The following is an 18,839-nucleotide window of genomic DNA, read 5'->3' as shown; positions in this document are numbered from 1 at the left end:
GAACGATTAGAACAACATTCAAAAATATTGTAGTAATCATAAATCAGCTGTAATTACAATGCCTAAACCTGGTGAAAAGATTTATTTTGAAGATTATAATAAATCTATCATGCACCCATTTGTGATATACGCTGATTTTGAATGTATCCTTAAAAAGATAAATACTGCTTCTCCTAATCCAAAAGAACCATATACAAATAAATATCAAAAACATATTCCTTGTGGTTTCTGTTATTATATCAAATCATCTGTTGGAGAAAAGTATAACAAACTTGAACATTATCGTGGAAAAAAATGCTTCACAAGAGTTTGTAAAACGATTAGAAAAGGATTGTATAAGACTCACTAAATTAATGAAAGAAACAAATGAACCGATGAAATTAACCAAAGAAGAAAAATTAGAATTTAGAATGAACAATATCTGCCATATTTGTGAGGGGGAAATTAAGGAGTCTAAAGTTAGAGACCATTGTCATCTTACTGGTAAATATAGAGGTCCCGCTCATTCCTGTTGTAATCTTAATTATAAATTACCTTCTTTTATTCCAGTCTTTCTTCACAACAGCGCCAACTATGATACACATCTATTTATAAATGAACTTTCAAAAACACCAGGGAATATTTCTGCTATAACAAACACAAGTCAAAAGTATATTTCATTTTCAAAAATGATATTCACAAAACCTTTAACTCGTATTAGGTTTTTAGATTCTTACAAGTTTATGGGAACACCACTAGCCTACCTCGCATCAAATCTAAGCTCCATGGACTCTTTTCCAAATCTTAATTCATTCTTTCCAAAAGAGGAAATTCTCACTAAAGAGGAAATTCAGATTAAAGAGAGAATTCAAAGTAAAGAGGAAACTGTAATTAATGAAGAAATTCTAACTGAAGATGAAATTCTAATTATAAAGAAAATTCGAACTAAAGAGGAAATTCTGATTAAAGATGAAATTCTGATTAAAGAAGGAATTCTTACGAGAGAGGAAATTCAAACAAGGAATGAAATTCAAAGTAAAGAGAAAATTCTACAAGTAAGGTAATTTATCCTTATGATTATATGGATTCATTTATGAGATTTAAAGAAACACAACTTCCTTCAAAAGAAAGTTTCTATAATAACCTTTATGAAGAAGAGATAAGTGATAAGGAATATAAACACGCACAAGAAATATGGAAAATATTTAAGATAAAGAACCTTGGAGAATATCACGATTTATATCTAAAAACAGATGTTTTATTGTTAGCTGATGTGTTTGAGGCTTTTAGAACACTCTGTCATAATAAAAATTGTTATGGATTAGATCCTGCCCACTATTTCACAGCTCCTGGTTTAGCTTGGAGTGCAATGTTGAAAATGACAAAACAAGATATAGATTTAATCAGTGATGTGGATATGCTTTTGATGATTGAGAAGTCCAAGAGAGGTGGAATATCACAAGTATGTTCAAAAAGATATGCTAAAGCAAATAATAAATATCTTCCAAATTATGATAGTGAAAAAGATAGTAATTATTTGATGTATTTTGATGCTAATAATTTGTATGGATGGGCAATGTCTCAATCTCTGCCTTATGGTAAATTAGGAGTGGGTGGAAGAAAAGGATTATGAAAAGGCTTTGATGAATATTGTTATTTCTTCTCAAGAGGAATTGAATGACGAAGAAGAAGGTTATTATTTTGAAGTTGTTTTGAGGTACCCAGTGATCTTCATAATAAGCATAAAGATCTTCCTTTTGCATGTGAGAAAGAAACTCCAAAGAAAGAATGGTTAAGTGATTATCATAAAAGTTTTAATATTAAAGGTAAATCAACAGAAAAGTTATTAACAACATTCTATGATAAAGAGGGATATGTTTTGCATCAGAGAAGCTTAAAACAGTTTTTGAGAGAAGGATTGAGAGTAGTTAAAATTCATAGAGTTTTAAAATTTAAACAAAGTCCTTGGGTGAAAAAGTATATTCAATTTAATACAGATATGAGAGCAAATACAAAAGTAAAATTTGAAGGGGACTTTTATAAATTAATGAATAATGCTGTATTTGGAAAGACTATGGAAAATGTTAGAAACAGACAAAACATTAGATTCGCAACATCTTGGAAAGAAGCTTCGAGATTGATAAATAAACCAAGTTTTGAGAGAGAAGAGGTTTTTTCAGAGAACTTTTCTGCAATTCATATGAAAAAGGAAAGTATTGTAATGGATAAACCAATTTATATTGGAACAGTAGTTCTTGATTTATCAAAGATATTGATGTATGATTATTTGTATAATGACTTAAAGAAAGAGTATGGTGAAAATGTTTCATTGTTGTATATGGATACTGATAGTTTTATCCTAGATATAAAAACTGATGATGTTTATGAAGATATGAAGAAAAATATTGGAGTATATGATACAAGTAATTTCAGCAAGAAGAGTGAGTTATTTTCCCAAAAGAATGAAAAGGTTATTGGTAAAGTTTAAGGATGAGTTGGGTGGAAAAGTAATGAGTGAGTTTATTGGATTGAGAGCAAAGGCATATGCTTATAAGTATGGTGAACAGATTGATAAGAGGTTAAAGGGAATAAAGAAATATGTAATAAAGAAATCAATAACTTTTAGAAATTATTATAATTGTTTGATGAATAAGAAAGAAGAATATAGGAAAATGAATACAATAAGAAGTTATAAACATAACATATATAGTGAAGAAGTAAATAAAAAGGCATTAGGAGCCTTTGATGATAAGAGATTTATTTTAGATAATGGAATAGATTGTGTTCCATATGGATATTGTATGATAGAGTGTATAAAATAGATTATGTTTTAACGATGGGAAGATGGGTTAGGGTTTTTTAAGGGCTACCGCCGCGTTTTTCACAATATATAAATGGTTAAACCAAGTATTAATCAAACTAAAGAGTGGAGAAAATCTCAGTCTTGGTATATAAATGGAAAACATAATGAATGTGAAAAATATCAAATAAGTCTTATTGAAAAAATAACTAAAACAAAGGTAAATAAAACAAATAAGCGAATTAATTTAAAAACTAGTAAGTTAGAGGATGTAAAGAAAAAAATGAATATCCTTGAATGGACTGAAAACTTTGATGGTTATCAATTGAACAATGAAAAAACAATTTACTATAATCTCAAAATGATATGTGGCTCAGGAGGTGGCCAGATGAGAGCATTAAGAGAAGTTTATCATTTCGTAATGGCACAAAAGGGGTATCTTAAAAAATATAAAGATTCAAATGTTTTGTTTGTCAATATTTTAGATGGGGATTATTGTGCAAAGAAAATTAAACTATTGAAGGAATTTGAGAATGAACAAATCTTTATAGGTTCAATGAGTGAGCTGTTCAATTCAATGAGGTTCAACCTCCAAGTTAAAAGGGGAGACAAATAAATATACCTTGGGATAAAAAGGGGATTTATTTTTAGGGAAAAAAATTATGAATCGCTGAAAATCCCCCATTCATTTACATGGGGAAAAGTGAGCCAGAATCAGTATTCTTACCCTACTTACCTGCACTGAAGTTGTGCACCTGATATTTTATTCATGCCCTTGGCATACTTTTTTTTATCAGATTGTGACCTAATTAACAAAAAACACCTTTTTTGATCATAACTTTTTTTTTCCCCCTTTTTGTTTTTTGATCAAAATAATTTTCATGACGTTGATTTTTGTCGATGGGGACATATTTTCTTAATTTACACTCTATCCCTAAATGTTGAAGGTTAAGGTGGTCCGACAAAAACATGACCATCATTGGATCGTGGGCCAAGGGTAAGACGCGGGCGATCACGTCGAGTAAGGGAGGCATATACCGTTGGCGATCGCTTTGTGATCGTAGATATCTAGTTGTGAATTAAATTTGTTTAAAAACTTCTTGCTCTTCTCATCGGCAATCCAAATACAGTTTGGTCTCGATTATACAGTACATGCATGTTCATTTTCTACAGATTTAGAGTTATGTGGTTAACATATTTCCACCAAAATTCGATACACTGTGTGTGCGGAAAAATTCAGTTATGCGGTTAACACCGATCCGCGGTTCATAAGTATTTGATATGTGCGGTTTTGGTATCTGCAGCCATTTTCAGGAACACAGCCCCCAAATATATCGGGACTTTACTGCTTGATATTTCAAAGGCATTTGAACATTTAGCATTAGACAGAACAGAAGGTTGAATGACATCAATGGACACTTAATCATCCAGGCATGTGTCGAAACATTTCTTCTTTCAAATAAGACGGACGTTGCGATTGTAAAGCATTACAAGCTAGTTTAATGTTTGAAATATAACCTGTTTGAAAACTTTGTCTCCATTAATGTGATCTTGTCGCACTTTTGCAGGGTGATTGTGCTTGATGCACAGTTTTATGACCAGGACACTGTAACGATGCTCCTCCGAGGACACTTTGATGGTGAGGAGGATCAAGCTCGAGCGCTCACCCAGGTATCAATAGTGCCGACGGATGGTGAAACATCACCCACTATTCCAAATGGAACACCTACGGCTTCACAGCAAAGGTAAAATGCTTATGTCCATTGCAGTTTGTATTTCCCAAAGGTGTGAAAGATTTATGCCATAATATTTGGGAAACATTAATTTCCAATCTATACTTTTTATGAGACATTTTCACAAGGGAGAAAATTTGAAGTGTGTCATAAAACATTTATGACACACTTCAATCTCTTTCCATGGAACTGACTCGATCTGTGAACTTTCCGACATAGATTTCTCCCAATGGCAAATCCTTCCTTCTGGACTTTGTGATGACAAACTTCCCAACAAATGTCTCCTGCTCTTCCTCGGCTCCAATTCATTCATCTGATCGTGTAAGAGTCAGCCTCTCTCTGGCTGTTCTCATAGAGCTGCTGACCTAAATGCCGGCGAGTCTGCCAGTTCACTCAGGTAGATTTTCAGGGACTGCAAGCAGCCATCTCTCTTCAGGACTGGTGCCTCATATCTACTACCCCTGATGTTAACTCAGCCTGGGAATTCTTCGACGGAAATCTGCTCTCTCTCACTCATGCGCAGATTCATCCCATCTTGTCCTCAATTATCCTACCCTTCTTCCTGCTCATGGTACACTGAATCCTGTGGTGAGGCAGTTGCTCTGACACAACTTGCCTTCTCTTCCTGGAAAGCAAACCCATTGGAAGGTAATCCCGGATCATTTCACAAAGCCCTCAACAAGTCTGTGTCCACTTCCAGGAGAGCCAGCAAACAACATCTGTCCAACCTCAAGATTTAACTTTCAAACTTGTCTCCCTCCTCTAACTCTTGGTGATGCCTTACTACGTCTGTCTCTGGAACTTGCTCCCTTCCATTTCTTCACTCTTCAAATGGCACCACAACCGACTCTGCTCGTGAGAAGGATAAATGCTTCAATTCTGTGTTTGTTTGCAAAGCTTGTGTCCCCAACCGCTGACCCTCTGTACCCACCCTTCCCAGTCGTACGCACAACTGCTCCTGGACTCTGTGTCTTTTGTACCCGAGAAGGTTGAGAGGTTTCTCGCATCCCTCGATTCTGGTTCTGCAACTGGACCGTACGACATCAGATCATTTGTCCCAAAAACTTGCTCTGCTGCTCTGGAACATCCTTCTGCCCTTTTCACCCAATAATTTGCCCTCGGTCATCTTCCATCTGCTTGGAAATCCTCCAACATCACTGCATTACATAAAAAGGTGCAAAAACTGATTTCCTCAACTACAAACCCATGAGCTTACTTCCAATCATCATCAAAAATTCATAGAATCCATCATCACAGTTGACAAAAATCCTTCCATTTCTCTAAAGACCTCCTCTCAGATCATCAATTTGGATTCAGACCCTGATCACTCTGCTGTGGAGATGCTGCTTATACTTGCCCAACAATGGATGGAGGCCCTCCATGTCAGACCTGAGATCAAGGCCGTATCCTCAACGTATCTCGAGCTTTAGATACAGTCTGGCATCCTGCCTTGCTCTCCAAACGTTCTGCCTATGCCATCCAAGTTAACTCCACACATGGCTTACTGACTTCCCCTATCCTCGTAGCCAATGTGTGGCACTCAATGGAATCCTTTCATCTCCTTTCCCTGTTAAGGCTGTTTTGGGCCCAGTCTTATTTCTAATCTTCATAAACAATCTCTTTGACTCTTTGGAAAATCCACTTTTTTGTATACATTGTTGAGGCTTGTCTGAGAGCTAACACAACGCACAGCAAGGGGGGGCATGAGACGAGGGGTGGGAGAGGGAAGGACAAAACGGTGGAGAACAGAGACATTTCAAAATCTGTGGAAGGGAGAAGGATTCGGTGGGGATCACGGGTTATACAAGATGGACACTACAGGGACTTTCAGGAAGGAAAGCAGGGAATTTGAAGGAGGCGGGTTTGGGGTGGATTAACGGGGGTATAAAAGATCGAGGATTTGGATGGGGGAAGATAAGAGGTGGTGGTGAACAGCTGTTTTGATGGCCTGAAGGGAAAAATGGTATTGAAGAGAGTGTGGGATTTTATTCCAAAGGTGGGAAAAAAAAGAGGAATGAAAGAGTGAAGGTGAGCAGTGATTTGTGATTTTGGTAGTTTTATCAGAACGGGGTTGCTGGCGGACCTTTATCTATTTGCTGATGACTCCACACTTGTCTGTGACATTCCTTGTCCTTCAGACAGGCAGCTGCAACCTCTTCCCGATCTTCAGACCTTGACAAAATCACAAGTTGGTCAAATACTTGGAATATGTCTTTCAATCTTGATCTCTCTTTCTCTCTTTCTCTCTTTCTCTCTTTCTCTCTTTCTCTCTTTCTCTCTTTCTCTCTCGACTGTTTGGCACCCCTCCACCCCCCCCCCCCAACAATCTACTTTCTTAACAGTCCTCGTGAGGAAGTTCAGTCATTCAAACTTCTGGGTCTCACTATCAGCTATGATCTTTCTTGGGAAAGTCACATTTATAAGTTGGCCTCCAAAGCCAGCCGCCACCTGGGCATCCTCCGTCACGCAAAATCCTTCATTAGCACACCTGAACTATCCACCGACAAGGCCTTCATCGACAGCTTTATGGAGGACTGCTCTCCCCTCTGGGCTGGCATCCCTGCCTCACATCTTTCTCAAATTGACGCCATGGAGACCAAGGCCTTCAAGATCATTGGAATATACCGCGACGAAGCTGAGTCTATGACCTTATCACTTTGTCATTGCAGACAGGTCGGTAGTCTCTGTGTTCTACCACATTCTTTCTGGTCTTGCACCCTCTGCTCTTTCTGTGCTCGGTCACCCCCAGGTTTTTGAAAGTGCACACGGTCCACCATCAATCCCCTTCTGGTTAAACTCCAGAATCACTGCTCCCTTCCACTCATTCATTCTTCCTTCCCCCCCCCCCCACCTGTGGAATCAACTTCCACATTCTCTTCAATCACATTCTTCCCTCTTCAAGAGGTCTTAAAGATAACTGTTCGCCACCATCTCAAATCGTCCAAAATCCAAAACCATGATCTCTTCTGCCATCGCTAACACCCTTCCCTTCTCCACCCCTCACACCAAGCCCTCCTCCTTCCAGGCTTCCAGTCTTTCCCTCCTGGGAGTTTTCCTTTCTATCCATCTTGTCCACCTTGTGCCTCCTCCCAGGTCCCTCATTCCTCTCCACATTCATGGTTTGTCCAAGTCCCCCTCTATGATGTCTTTCTACCCTATTATGAGTGTTTCTGCCTTCCCCCATCCTATTATTAGCATTTCTGCCCCCCCCCTTGTATCCGTGTATTTGGCATGGGGTTCGAGTATATACCCCCTGTGCATCCATTTCTGTGGCCCCGTCGCACTGCCATTGCGCCCTTTTCCCGCGGGCGCGCATTAATCTCAGAGAGTCTCGGCTGTAGGCCTCCAAGGGAGAAGTTCGACCGTCCAGGGCTGGCCGTCCGTCCAGGGCTGGCGGTGTTAACCACCCGTCACCACAATTTGGGTCTGGAGATTAACTTTGGCCACCAGCGCTGTGGAAATATTCTCTCTGCTTACTCCCCAACCCCAAACTTGCTCTACCCCCTCCCAAAACAGTGCAGCACCCTCCTCCCACACATCTCTCACTCTCCCCTCCCCCCCTCTCTCTCTCTGTCTCTCTCTCTCTCTCTCTATCTCTGTCTCTGGATGTATCTGGTTGGTGGTCATGTGCAGGAGGTGTTTGTCTCTGGATGTGTCCGGGCGGTGTTTCCCTCCAGACTTGTCCAGATGGTATTTATCTCCGGATGTGTCCAAACAGTGTTTGTCTCTGGACAGATTGGCTCTGCACGCGTCTGGGCGGTTTTTGTCTCCGAACATCTCTGGGTGGTGTTTATGTTCAGATGGGAGTTTGTCTCTGGATGTGTCCAGGCAGTGTTTGTCTCCGGGTCTATTTATTGTATGACCGGTATAAAATGTATTTCAGATATTATTTTGTTTCCATCTTCACTGTTATTCTATGCAGAAGCATTTTGATGAGACATAATGAATCGTAATTGATGCTCCACCGCACATCTGCCTTCTTTTCCTCTCACCTCTCGCTGCCTTCCCTTCCTGGACCCCTCCTCAATATTCCTCCCACACCCCTCCTCACTCCCCCCCCTTCTTGCCCCCCGCCCCCCTCAGTGAAGTGACGGGTGGTATTTGCTCGTTTTTTTCTATTACCATACCTTCATTAGGCCTTCCTCATTACTTGCAAAATTGAAGATTTTTCAAGAAAATTGGTCAGTCGATTTTGTTATTCTGTCTGTCTGTTTGTCTGTTTGTCGCCTACAGGTCACAATTTTATACCGATCATCACGAAACTTCACCACATGGTAGAGTTTGTCATAAGGAAGAAGCCTATTGTTTTTGAGGTCAAAGGTCAAAAGGTCAACATAGGCCAAAGGTTAACAACTTCGGCGAGATTTCTAAAATCCTCAAATTTCATCCGATTGACTTGAAATTTGAAGAGCCTTTATATTTTAGGTCACAGAATTCAACCAGCCAATTATTTTTGACATTCACATGGACCAAAAGGTCAACATTGTCCAAAGGTCAACAACATAGATGAGATTTCTAAATTCCTCAATTTTCATCCGATTGACTTGAAATTTGAAAAATATAATAAAATGACCGTTTTTACAGCCATTTTTCCCTGCTGTGCAGGGGTTTGGCTTTTTCTTGAGGCAATGTTTTATGGCCGGATGCCCTTCCTGACACCAACCCTGGTCGCCTCTTACGACACACAGGGATATGGTACACCTATTCTAACCGGGGCATACACCGGGACCAGTACACTGGCACTCATTTCGCCGACCTCGGAAGGATGACAGGCTGAGTCAACCTCCTGGTGTTAATTCAGCAGCCAACGGGGCTTGAACTCAGGACCCTGGGATCCCAAGCCACCACCCTAACCACTAAGCCAACACCAGGCTTGACTTGAAATTTGAAGAGGATATATATTTCAGGTCACTGAATTTAACCACCAATTATTTTGGAGGTCCACATCGGTCAAAAGGTCAACAGAGGCTGGATTTCTGAAATTGTCAATTTTCATCCGATTCACTTGAAATTTGAAGAGGAGTCGCATATTTTGTCATTGAATTCAACCACCAATTATTTTTTACATCAAATTTGTTTCATGGATTTTACCAGTTTCGTGCTCTATGAATGACGTCTCCTTATTGTCAATCATTTAACCTTAATTAAGGGGGAAGAGGTGCTGATCAGACCCATTTACCCCCCCCCCACATCCCCTTTGCACACTCCTCATTCTTTCATGCTTGACTCATACATTTTCTGGGACTCTTACTCTTGAAAAGACCATAATACAGATACAGCTTATTTGATGTGGAGCCACTTGCTTGGTCAGCATGGAAGGACCCGCCACACATCTATTATTTGAAATCAACATGTGTATTGTTATGTTTGTTGGTTAGATGGAGGAATCTCATTGTGAAGATGGATTGTATAGTACAGCATGGTCCGTGGAGGAGCAGTCGACATCTCGATGTAATTTAAGTATGGAAATTGTGAGCTTAAGTTGTTTCGTGTCACCACACGGGGAGGGTGGTGGTGTTGTGTTAACTCGGTAGGGCTTAAGGCTAGTTTCACCCAGTATGTGATTGCTCCTGTGACCTTTTCCTACGTTTTAGCATTTACAAAGCCGCCTTTGAAAAAGAGCCACGTTGTTATGCCAACAACAACAGCAACAACAGAGTCAAACGTTTCCGAGCAGGCAGAAACCCCGCTTTCCTGGCTTCGTACCGGCAGGCCAAGCCCCCTGAGGGTGATGATTGGTCGGTGTGACTTGCGAGGGAGATTATCGAGTGATACGGCGATTGGAATAGAAAAGGTGCTCGAGAGACAAGAGGGCAGTTGGGGAAAAAAAGCGTGAAGCTCTGGTCCCCCTCGTTACGACAAAATAACAGCGCGATTCTCGTTGTTCGTGCTGATGTGGATTTGCTCGCATGCTGGAGCAAGATGCCAGCTATTGACTGTTTGGCTGGGTCGTGAAGTTTGTACGTTTTTGAGGAGGAGAGAAGAAGAAGAGCGCGTCTCTTGGCCTTGTCTCGGAGCCTTAGCAATCGCCTTGTTATATGATCAAGGAGAAAGGCGGCACCATTTAGTGTGAGCGGGCCTGTTGCTGAGAGAGGAGTGGTGTGGCAATCTTGATCGTGAGAAGAAACTGTACAGCGGTTCGCGGGCCCTGGCGTTGAAGACCTCCGCATGCCTCACGTACATAGCCACAGGGAGCGACTTGGTGTAATTTTGGTGCATTTTCCCGTGCGTTGGCTATGCGGTTCAACGACTGTAAAGCCCCTGTCACACCTTGACGATTTAGCCAGCGTATGGCAACGTATCAAAATTTATCTAAAACACTGGCGTACGCCGAACTATTGATGTTTTTTTCAGTTTTGGACGTATGCATAACGTATTAGTAACGTACACAAAACGCTTCGATAACTTATACCAACGAATGCTTCACGTGTTATCGGCGTTCACAACCTATGCCCAACGATAGTCGAACTTATGCATAGCGCGGCAGCGTATCGCCGACGATCACGTGGCGTAGGCTATTCATAGGCTGCGGCTCGACTATTCAAATCACCACCGCACTCGACATCGAAGTGTCGAGACATTAGTTGCTTCCCTTGGCAGTGAACAGGTTAATAATATTTTGTGTTTATCTTTATTATCTTTATGTTATAAGTGTGGTCATTACCTTTGATCATAAATAAAAACACAACTGCTGTTAATTTTTATATAGAAAGATATATATATATATATATATATATATATATATATATATATATATATATATATATATATATATATATATATATATATTGTTGTGGTTACCAAATTCGCAAACCACCATTCAGGTCCCTTAGGTGAGGTATCTCGGTAAGTACATGTGTAGTTAGGCCCAAACCCGTTGTCTAGTGGGAATACATGTCATTTATGCGTGCTGCGACTCTTCAGGATAGCCGTTTTTCTTTTACTATCTTTAATTTGGACCAACCGCCATGATTACCACCACAATCACAACATCAACCACCAACCACAACGCCGCTTCACCACAACCGCCACGACCTTCCCGTCACACCTCGCAACCGTAGCATCGCCACCGTTCTTGCCCCGCTGTGGGTACCGGTGTTGGACTCGTGCAGGGCGCGCGTCGAACAGCGTGTACAAAATCACGGATTTTGTGCTTCAAAAACGGATCAAAAACGACACACGCCCACTTTTTGCCGTCCAATCGGTGAGCGAGGGGCGAATTGGCCCCGCCCCCAGGGCGATCGATATATGCAAATTTATGGATCAAAAAGCCTTCACGCCCACTTTTTCTCGGGCCAATGGGGAGCGAGGTGAAAGGTCGAAGGGAGGGGGTCAAAGATGAGAGGGCGAAGCTTCGGGGCTGATAAAAGGACCGTGTTCGTCAGTCCAGAGAGTCCAGAGGCGGAGAGTAGGCGAGTCCAGAGGCGGAGAGTAGGAGAGTCCAGAGGCGGAGAGTAGGGGAGTCCAGAGGCGGAGAGTAGGAGAGTAGGAGAGTCGGAAACAGAGAGTCAAGACTTCGCGGGCGGTGGAGCTGGTCGTCGTGTGCGTTGGAGTCGGAACGGAGGGGACGGAGCTGTGGAAAGGCGGCGACACCAGACGAGGGGCTGCTCGCGTCGTGCAGGGAGCTGCACCCGAGGGAGGCCGACAGCGCGACCTGGCCGAGGTGGAGACGCTCGTCGCGGGATAATAAAGATCCTCTATACCCCGAGCATCAGCAACCCCCTCCTGTTTCCCCCCGCGCTGAGATAGTGCGACCAAGGGGGCCCCTTTCCCACCCACTACCAGACACTGTCCGCGAGGCCCGCGGAGTTGAGGCGCCATCGCCGCTCCGCGTCTCATCACCAGACGGGTAGGCGCGACCCGGTCTCGGCCTCAGGCCCGCCTCATCCTTGAGGGTATTTTTTTCCTTGGTTTTGGGTATGTGTTGTCGGCGCCGTCTGTGAAGTAAAATTGTATAAGTGTTGCCGTGTGCTCGGTAGTCGGTATTAGCTCTGCATTGTGTCTTCGCTTTTGCATTTGCTTTTTGTGTAAATTGAATTGTGTTTTTCTTTTCTGTGTGCATTTGGTGGAATTGAATATGTGTGCTTCCCGTGTGCCGCGAATAAATGTGCTTTGTGTTGAACTGTTTCCCGCTTCGCTTCGTCTTTTCCTCTATTGAATCCCCATCTTGCTTCACGTAAAGGGTTGGTAGTGGGCTGAATACGCCCGATAATTAATCGAACCGTCGAGGTCGACGATAACACCGCTCGGTTATTCTGATAGTACGGAACGGGTCGCTTAAGTGGCCCGTGTCCGAAGTCGACCTGCGGCGAGGTGCGATCGCCCGGTCTACCCTCCGCGTGGGTACTTAGGTAGGTCGAATTCGGCGAGCAACCAACCCTATCCCACGCGGGGGCTGATTGGCTCGATCGCGGTGAGACCGAAAGGTCCACCCGTGACTGGTTCCCGGCGTTAGTCCGAGAGGGTCACGACTGGATTGTCCGTCCGGTGGGCGACGTGCCGCGATTCGAGTTACGTGGCCATCAGCACGCCGGCGGGCGCGAATACCGCAACACTGGTGTCAGGAGTGGGATACAAATTCATCGCCCTCCTCGCGGCACTGGTATCGGAGAACAGGAAAACGGGCTCTCCTGTCTCCGGCTAAATTCACGGGAATCGGTCCAGGGGTGAGAGAAGCGACCCCCGATTCCCTCCAAATTACGAGCGATTCAAATTAACCCTTTAAGAGAAGCAAGATGGCGTCTCAAGGCGAGCGGGAGCCGGGGGTATTAGAAATGGATGTAGAATGTGTAGGATCCATGGCCCAGGATGGAATGCCCGTGCAGGATTATGAACTCGCCCAACTGAACCCAGAGCCCGAAATGGGTGCGGCAGTGTATGACACCTCCCCCCCCTCCTCTCCACCAAAACCCTTCCCCAAACCTTGCCGAAACGGCTCAGCTGAGTGCATCCGACATGGCCCAGCTATGCGCCATGCTGGCGGCAATGAACGAAAAGATGAATGCGAAAATGATCGAAAAAATGGATGCGAATATGAAAAACGAAATGAAAGGAATGAACGAAAAGATGGATGCGAATACACAAAAAATGGATGAAAAGATGGATACAAATACAAATGAAGTGAAAACGACGATGGATGCGAATACACAAAAATTGGATGCGAATACACAACAAATGAACGGAATGGAAACAAACATGAAGGAAGAAATGAAAGAGCTGCGGGGTGAGACGCAGAACATGGGAATGAGCCTAAAAGGAAGCTTGGAAGAACTAAAAAACGAAATGAAAAAGGAAGTCGACACGATATGAGCGGAGGTGACCGGGTTAAAAGAGAAAGTAAAAGGAGTGGGAGTCGCAATGGAAGAAAGTAAACAAGAGAGGGTAAAAGAAATAAAGACGGTGGTGGGAAAAATAGACAAAGTAGGAAAAGGATTGGGAGAAGTAAAACAGGGACAAGACCAAATAAAGGAGGAAATAGGGAGGAACACGACGGCGATAGAGGAATTAAAAAGAGAACAAGGGAAAATAAAGGAGGGGTTGGGAGCCGTGAAGGAGGACTGTGAGAAAAGACATCGGGAAATGACAGACAAAGTTGAAAACCTGCGAAAGGAGGTAAAAGCGGAGACACAGAAAGGATTAAAGAAGGTGGCGGAGGAATGTAGAAAGAGACATGAGGAGGTAATTAATGAAATGGAGTGGAAAGCCGGAGAAAAGACAGAGGAACTGGGGGAGCAGATAGGAAAAAAACCGGGGCGAGACAGAAGAGCAGTTTAGGACAACGAGGGAGGAAATATCCAAGACAAATAAGATGGTGACACAGGTACAAGGGGAGGTGGAGCAAATAAGAGAAAAAGTCGGGGAACTGTCGTTAGGAACGATAGGGGAGGAAATAAATGGGGTAATAAAGGGGAAAATGGAGGAAATGGAGAAGAGACTGACGGATAGGGTGGAGGCCCGGTGTGAGAAGCAGGGTGGCCTCCTTCGGGAACAGGGGGAGAGGATATACTCCCTCGAGGCGGATCGTGCCCAGGTGGGGCCGGTGTCACAAGGCGGAGGAGGAGGCTTGCCCGATGCGGGGGTGAGCATGCCAAGCTTGGGGAGGGTAGAGACCGCGGGGTCTTTTGGCCTAATGGGGGTACCCAGAATGACTGTTCCAGGGGGTGTGCGGAGTGTGAGTCCAATGGCTTGGGAGAGCAAGCGGGACGACGCGGGGCACGGACAGACACAGACAAGGGTGGTGGAGCCCCCGGGCAAATGGCTCGGACCCTGCGGGAGTGAGGCACCGTTGGGACTGGAGAGGTACACTCCTCCCGGAGTCCCTAGGGAACGGGAGGAGACCTCGAAAGAACCGAGGGTGCCGCTACCCCCGTACGATGGCAAGACGGACTTGAGGGCATATATGGCCCAGTTCCAGTGTGTTGCCAGAGGCAATGGCTGGAACGAGGTGCAGGGTGTGGCACAACTCACAGCGGCCCTGCGTGGCGTGGCTTTGGAAGTCCTGACCACGGTACCCAGTGAGGGGGCGACCCTGGAGGATCTCCATTCGGCCCTAAAAAACCGATTTGGCATGGACCAGCAGAGCGAGCTTGTTAAAGCTCAGCTCAACGGGCGCAAACGACGTCCCCAGGAATCACTGGGAGAATTGGCAAATGACATTCGCCGCTTGGTGGGGATCGCGCACACCAACATGCCGCCGGAGTCCCGGGAGGAGATTGCCCTGGACCATTTCCTTCGAGCAATAGGGGGCACCGATGTCGGAGCATTGCTCACCGTATGGCGCCCGGACAACCTCCAGAAGGCGGCTGATACTGCTGCCTGCTGGGAGGCAGCCAGGACGCCATTGGGAGGGGCTGGGCGCCACGCGGTGGCAGTCCGACAGGTGGACCCCGTGCACGACAGTGCGCTGGGAGCCGGGGCAACCCTGGGCGACCAAGCGCGAGTGGAAAGGATGGTGCAGGGCATGTTCGACCGCCGGTTCGGGAGACCTGTGGAGAGGCGGTCGGGCCCGGGAAGGGCGGGAGATGGGCCATCGGGGGGTACCCCACCCGGAATGGAGGGGGTATAATTCGGCGTACTGGAGGCAAACACCTTACCAGAAGAGGTGTTATAATTGTGGCGCAGGGGACCACCTGCAGCGGAGGTGCAACGCCCCACGCAGGGAAAGGCCCCCGCGAAGAGAAGAGCCACGGCCCCCTAGACCACCAACTCCGCCCCGGGTCAATAGGGATAGCCAGGCCCAACCATCACCCCCCCACCAGTCCCCGGGAAACTAGGAAGTGCCGAACATGTAGGGCCGTGTTCGGCAGACTCAGACGGAGAAGAGCCCTCAGAACTGCGACAGGTCATCAGTTGTGGCCAAATTGGCAAAGGTAGCTTAACAATTCGGTGCAAGATTGCCGGCGTAGGGGTAGACGCCGTTGTTGACACAGGAGCAAGCGCCACGATCATCAGCCCTGTGGTCCTTGATTCGAGTGTAGACGGTTGGGATGAGATCCACCGTCTGCAAAACCATAGTTTGCAGCTAGCTACCGGGGCAACGGCCCCTATCATAGGACGTGGTTTCGTGTCGTTTAAATTGGGCACTGTGAAAACCAAGATAGAGGTTTGGGTGGCAGAGGTGTACGACCCATGTCTAACAGGGTTGGATGTGCTGACGGCCGGTGGTTGTAAGATCGACTTGGGCCGGGGGGTCATGCAATTGGGTGGTGAGTTGCCGTTAGGAGGCGTGAGCACGGATGAGAGGGTGGAGCTGGAGGCTCCTGACTCCGTGGTCATTCCCCCGGGTGCCGAGGCGGTGGTCCCGGCCCGGTGGCGAGCACCCCCAACGTGGCAGGGCCCCTGCGGCCTAGCGGAACTACCGGCAGGGCCGTCAACCCCGGGCTTAGTCGTGGGCCGCACCCTGGTAAGTACCGACGGGCCAGTAGTGCCCGTACGGGTGATAAATGTTAGCACGGAACCACGCACTATCAGGAAGGGCACGAAGGTGGCAGATTGCATCCCAGTAAAAGAGGTCGCAGAGCTGAGGGACGATAACGTCGAGCCGGACCGGCCCCAGGAGGAGTCTCCAGACTCGATTAGGAATTGGCCCGGTCCCATTTGTGAGATGGTAAATCGGAGTAGTGTAGATTTGGAGGAGGCCCAGCGGGAGGCCTTATACAAGCTGGTCGACCGACACATCGGGATCTTCTCCTTGTCACCCGAGGATATTGGACGTACGGGCCTGGTGCAACATCAGATCCACACCAATGGGGCCCGGCCTGTCCGTCAGCCTGCTCGAAGGCTCCCATGGAGCAAAAGAGAGGAGGCTGATGAACAGGTTGAGAAGATGCTCAATGCAGGTGTCATCGAGCCCTCGGGAAGTCCTTGGATGTCACCAGTTGTGCTGGTTAAAAAGAAGGATGGGACCACGCGTTTCTGTGTGGACTATCGCCAGCTGAACAACGTGACACTCAGACTCCTATCCCCTGCCTAGAATTGACGATACCCTCGACGCCGTTGCAGGCTCTAAATGGTTCTCAACTCTGGACCTCAAGAGTGGGTATTGGCAGGTGGAGATGGATAAGACGGGGAAGGAGAAAACGGCATTTTCCACAGGGAAGGGACTGTATCAGTTCACTGTGATGCCGTTCGGTTTGTGTAACGCCCCCGCCACCTTTGAGAGACTGATGGAGCGTGTACTAGGCGGCATGCCGTGGCAGTCATGCCTGGTGTATCTGGATGACGTCCTGGTACACGCTAAAACATTCACCCAGGAGATAGCCAATTTGGACCAGGTGTTTGGGCACCTCAGGCAGGCAGGGCTGAAATTGAGCCCAGAGAAATGCACTTTGTTCGCGACAGAGGTGGCCTATCTCGGACACGTGATAGGCCGCGAGGGGGTGAAGACCGACCCCGGAAAAATTACAGCGGTAGATGAGTGGCCCGTACCTACAACTGTCAAACAGGTACGGGGCTTTTTGGGACTTTGCTCCTACTACCGGCGTTTCGTGGCAAACTTTGCGGAGATAGCCAGGCCCCTTCACCGGTTGACGGAGAAGGGGTTGAGATTTAATTGGACGGAGGAGTGCCAGGAGGCCTTCCTCAAATTAAAGGGGTGTTTGACATCCGCACCTGTTTTAGCGTACCCCACCGATGACGGGATGTATACCCTGGACACGGATGCAAGCCAGGAAGGATTGGGAGCAGTCTTGTCCCAGACACAGGGGGGCGTGGAAAGAGTGATCGCGTATTACAGTCGGGCCATGAGTAGGCCCGAACGAAATTATTGCGTAACTCGCAAGGAACTATTGGCTATGCTGTCTGCCGTGGGCCATTTCCACCCGTACTTGTACGGGAGGAAATTTTTGGTTCGAACTGACCATTCCTCCTTGCAATGGCTCTTACGGTTCAAGGAACCGGAAGGCCAAATTGCAAGGTGGTTGGAAAAATTGCAGCAGTACGATTTCAGTGTGGTCCATAGAGCCGGTAAGGCTCATGGGAATGCCGATGCGCTCTCTCGGCGCCCCTGTCTGAGGGAAAACTGCAAATATTGTACGAGACATGAGGAGAGGGACCAATTGGCAGACGCCTCCCCGAAACTCCCAGTCCGTGCGGCCCGGGTGGTAGGCCCAACTTTGCCACTAACCGCGGGAGAGGAATTTGGTGGATTGGCATGGAGCACGGCCCAGCGGGAAGACCCCGTGCTAGGGCCAGTGTACAAATGGGTCCAGGAAAACAGGAGGCCCAGTGGGGAGGAAATCGCCCCATTCGGGGCGCGAACAAAGGCATACTGGGCTCAGTGGAGGACCCTAGAAATGAGGGACAACATCTTATATCGCAAGTGGGTGGAGATTCCTTCTGAACAAACTTCTTGGCTGGTGATAGTCCCTGATGGGTTTAAGACCCAAATTTTGAAACAGGTGCACGGTACCCGCGCCGGCGGCCATTTGGGCAGGACCAAAACAAAATCTCGGGCCCGCCGGCGGTTCTATTGGGTTAACATGGGGCGCGATGTACAGGACTGGTGTCGAGCATGCGACGCCTGTACTGCAAAAAAGGGACCGCCACAGAGGATGAGGGCCCCACTCCAACTACATCAGGTTGGGGCTCCCCTTGAGCGAGTGGCCATGGACATTTTGGGACCACTGCCCCCCACTCGCCAGGGTAATAAGTACGTCCTCGTAATTATGGACTATTTCACCAAATGGCCAGAGGCCTTTGCCCTTCCCAGCCAGGAAGCAGGGGTTGTGGCCAAGGCCTTCGTAGAAGGATTTACATGCCGGTATGGGATTCCGCAGGAGCGCTTGGGTGAGCCGTTTCGGCAAGGATCAGGGGGTTTTGGTGGAAAG

General features: G+C 46.3%; 1 protein-coding gene across 1 annotated transcript in view; it reads left to right on the top strand.

The window, feature by feature from the left end:
• The window catches only part of ANAPC4 (anaphase promoting complex subunit 4), a 176,951-nt gene that overhangs the window by 134,340 nt on the left and 23,772 nt on the right, over nucleotides 1-18,839 (top strand). Inside the window, exon 26 of the mRNA XM_085891169.1 lies at nucleotides 4,348-4,524. Within this exon, the coding sequence (XP_085747295.1) occupies nucleotides 4,348-4,524 (177 nt within the window). The remainder of the gene's footprint in view (nucleotides 1-4,347; nucleotides 4,525-18,839) is intronic.

This window comes from Eptatretus burgeri, chromosome 8 (genome assembly GCF_056783735.1).
Source record: "Eptatretus burgeri isolate ZD-2024b chromosome 8, Ebu_testis_v1, whole genome shotgun sequence".
Lineage (NCBI taxonomy): Eukaryota > Metazoa > Chordata > Myxini > Myxiniformes > Myxinidae > Eptatretus > Eptatretus burgeri.
This window is presented reverse-complemented; position numbering and strand designations above follow the sequence as displayed.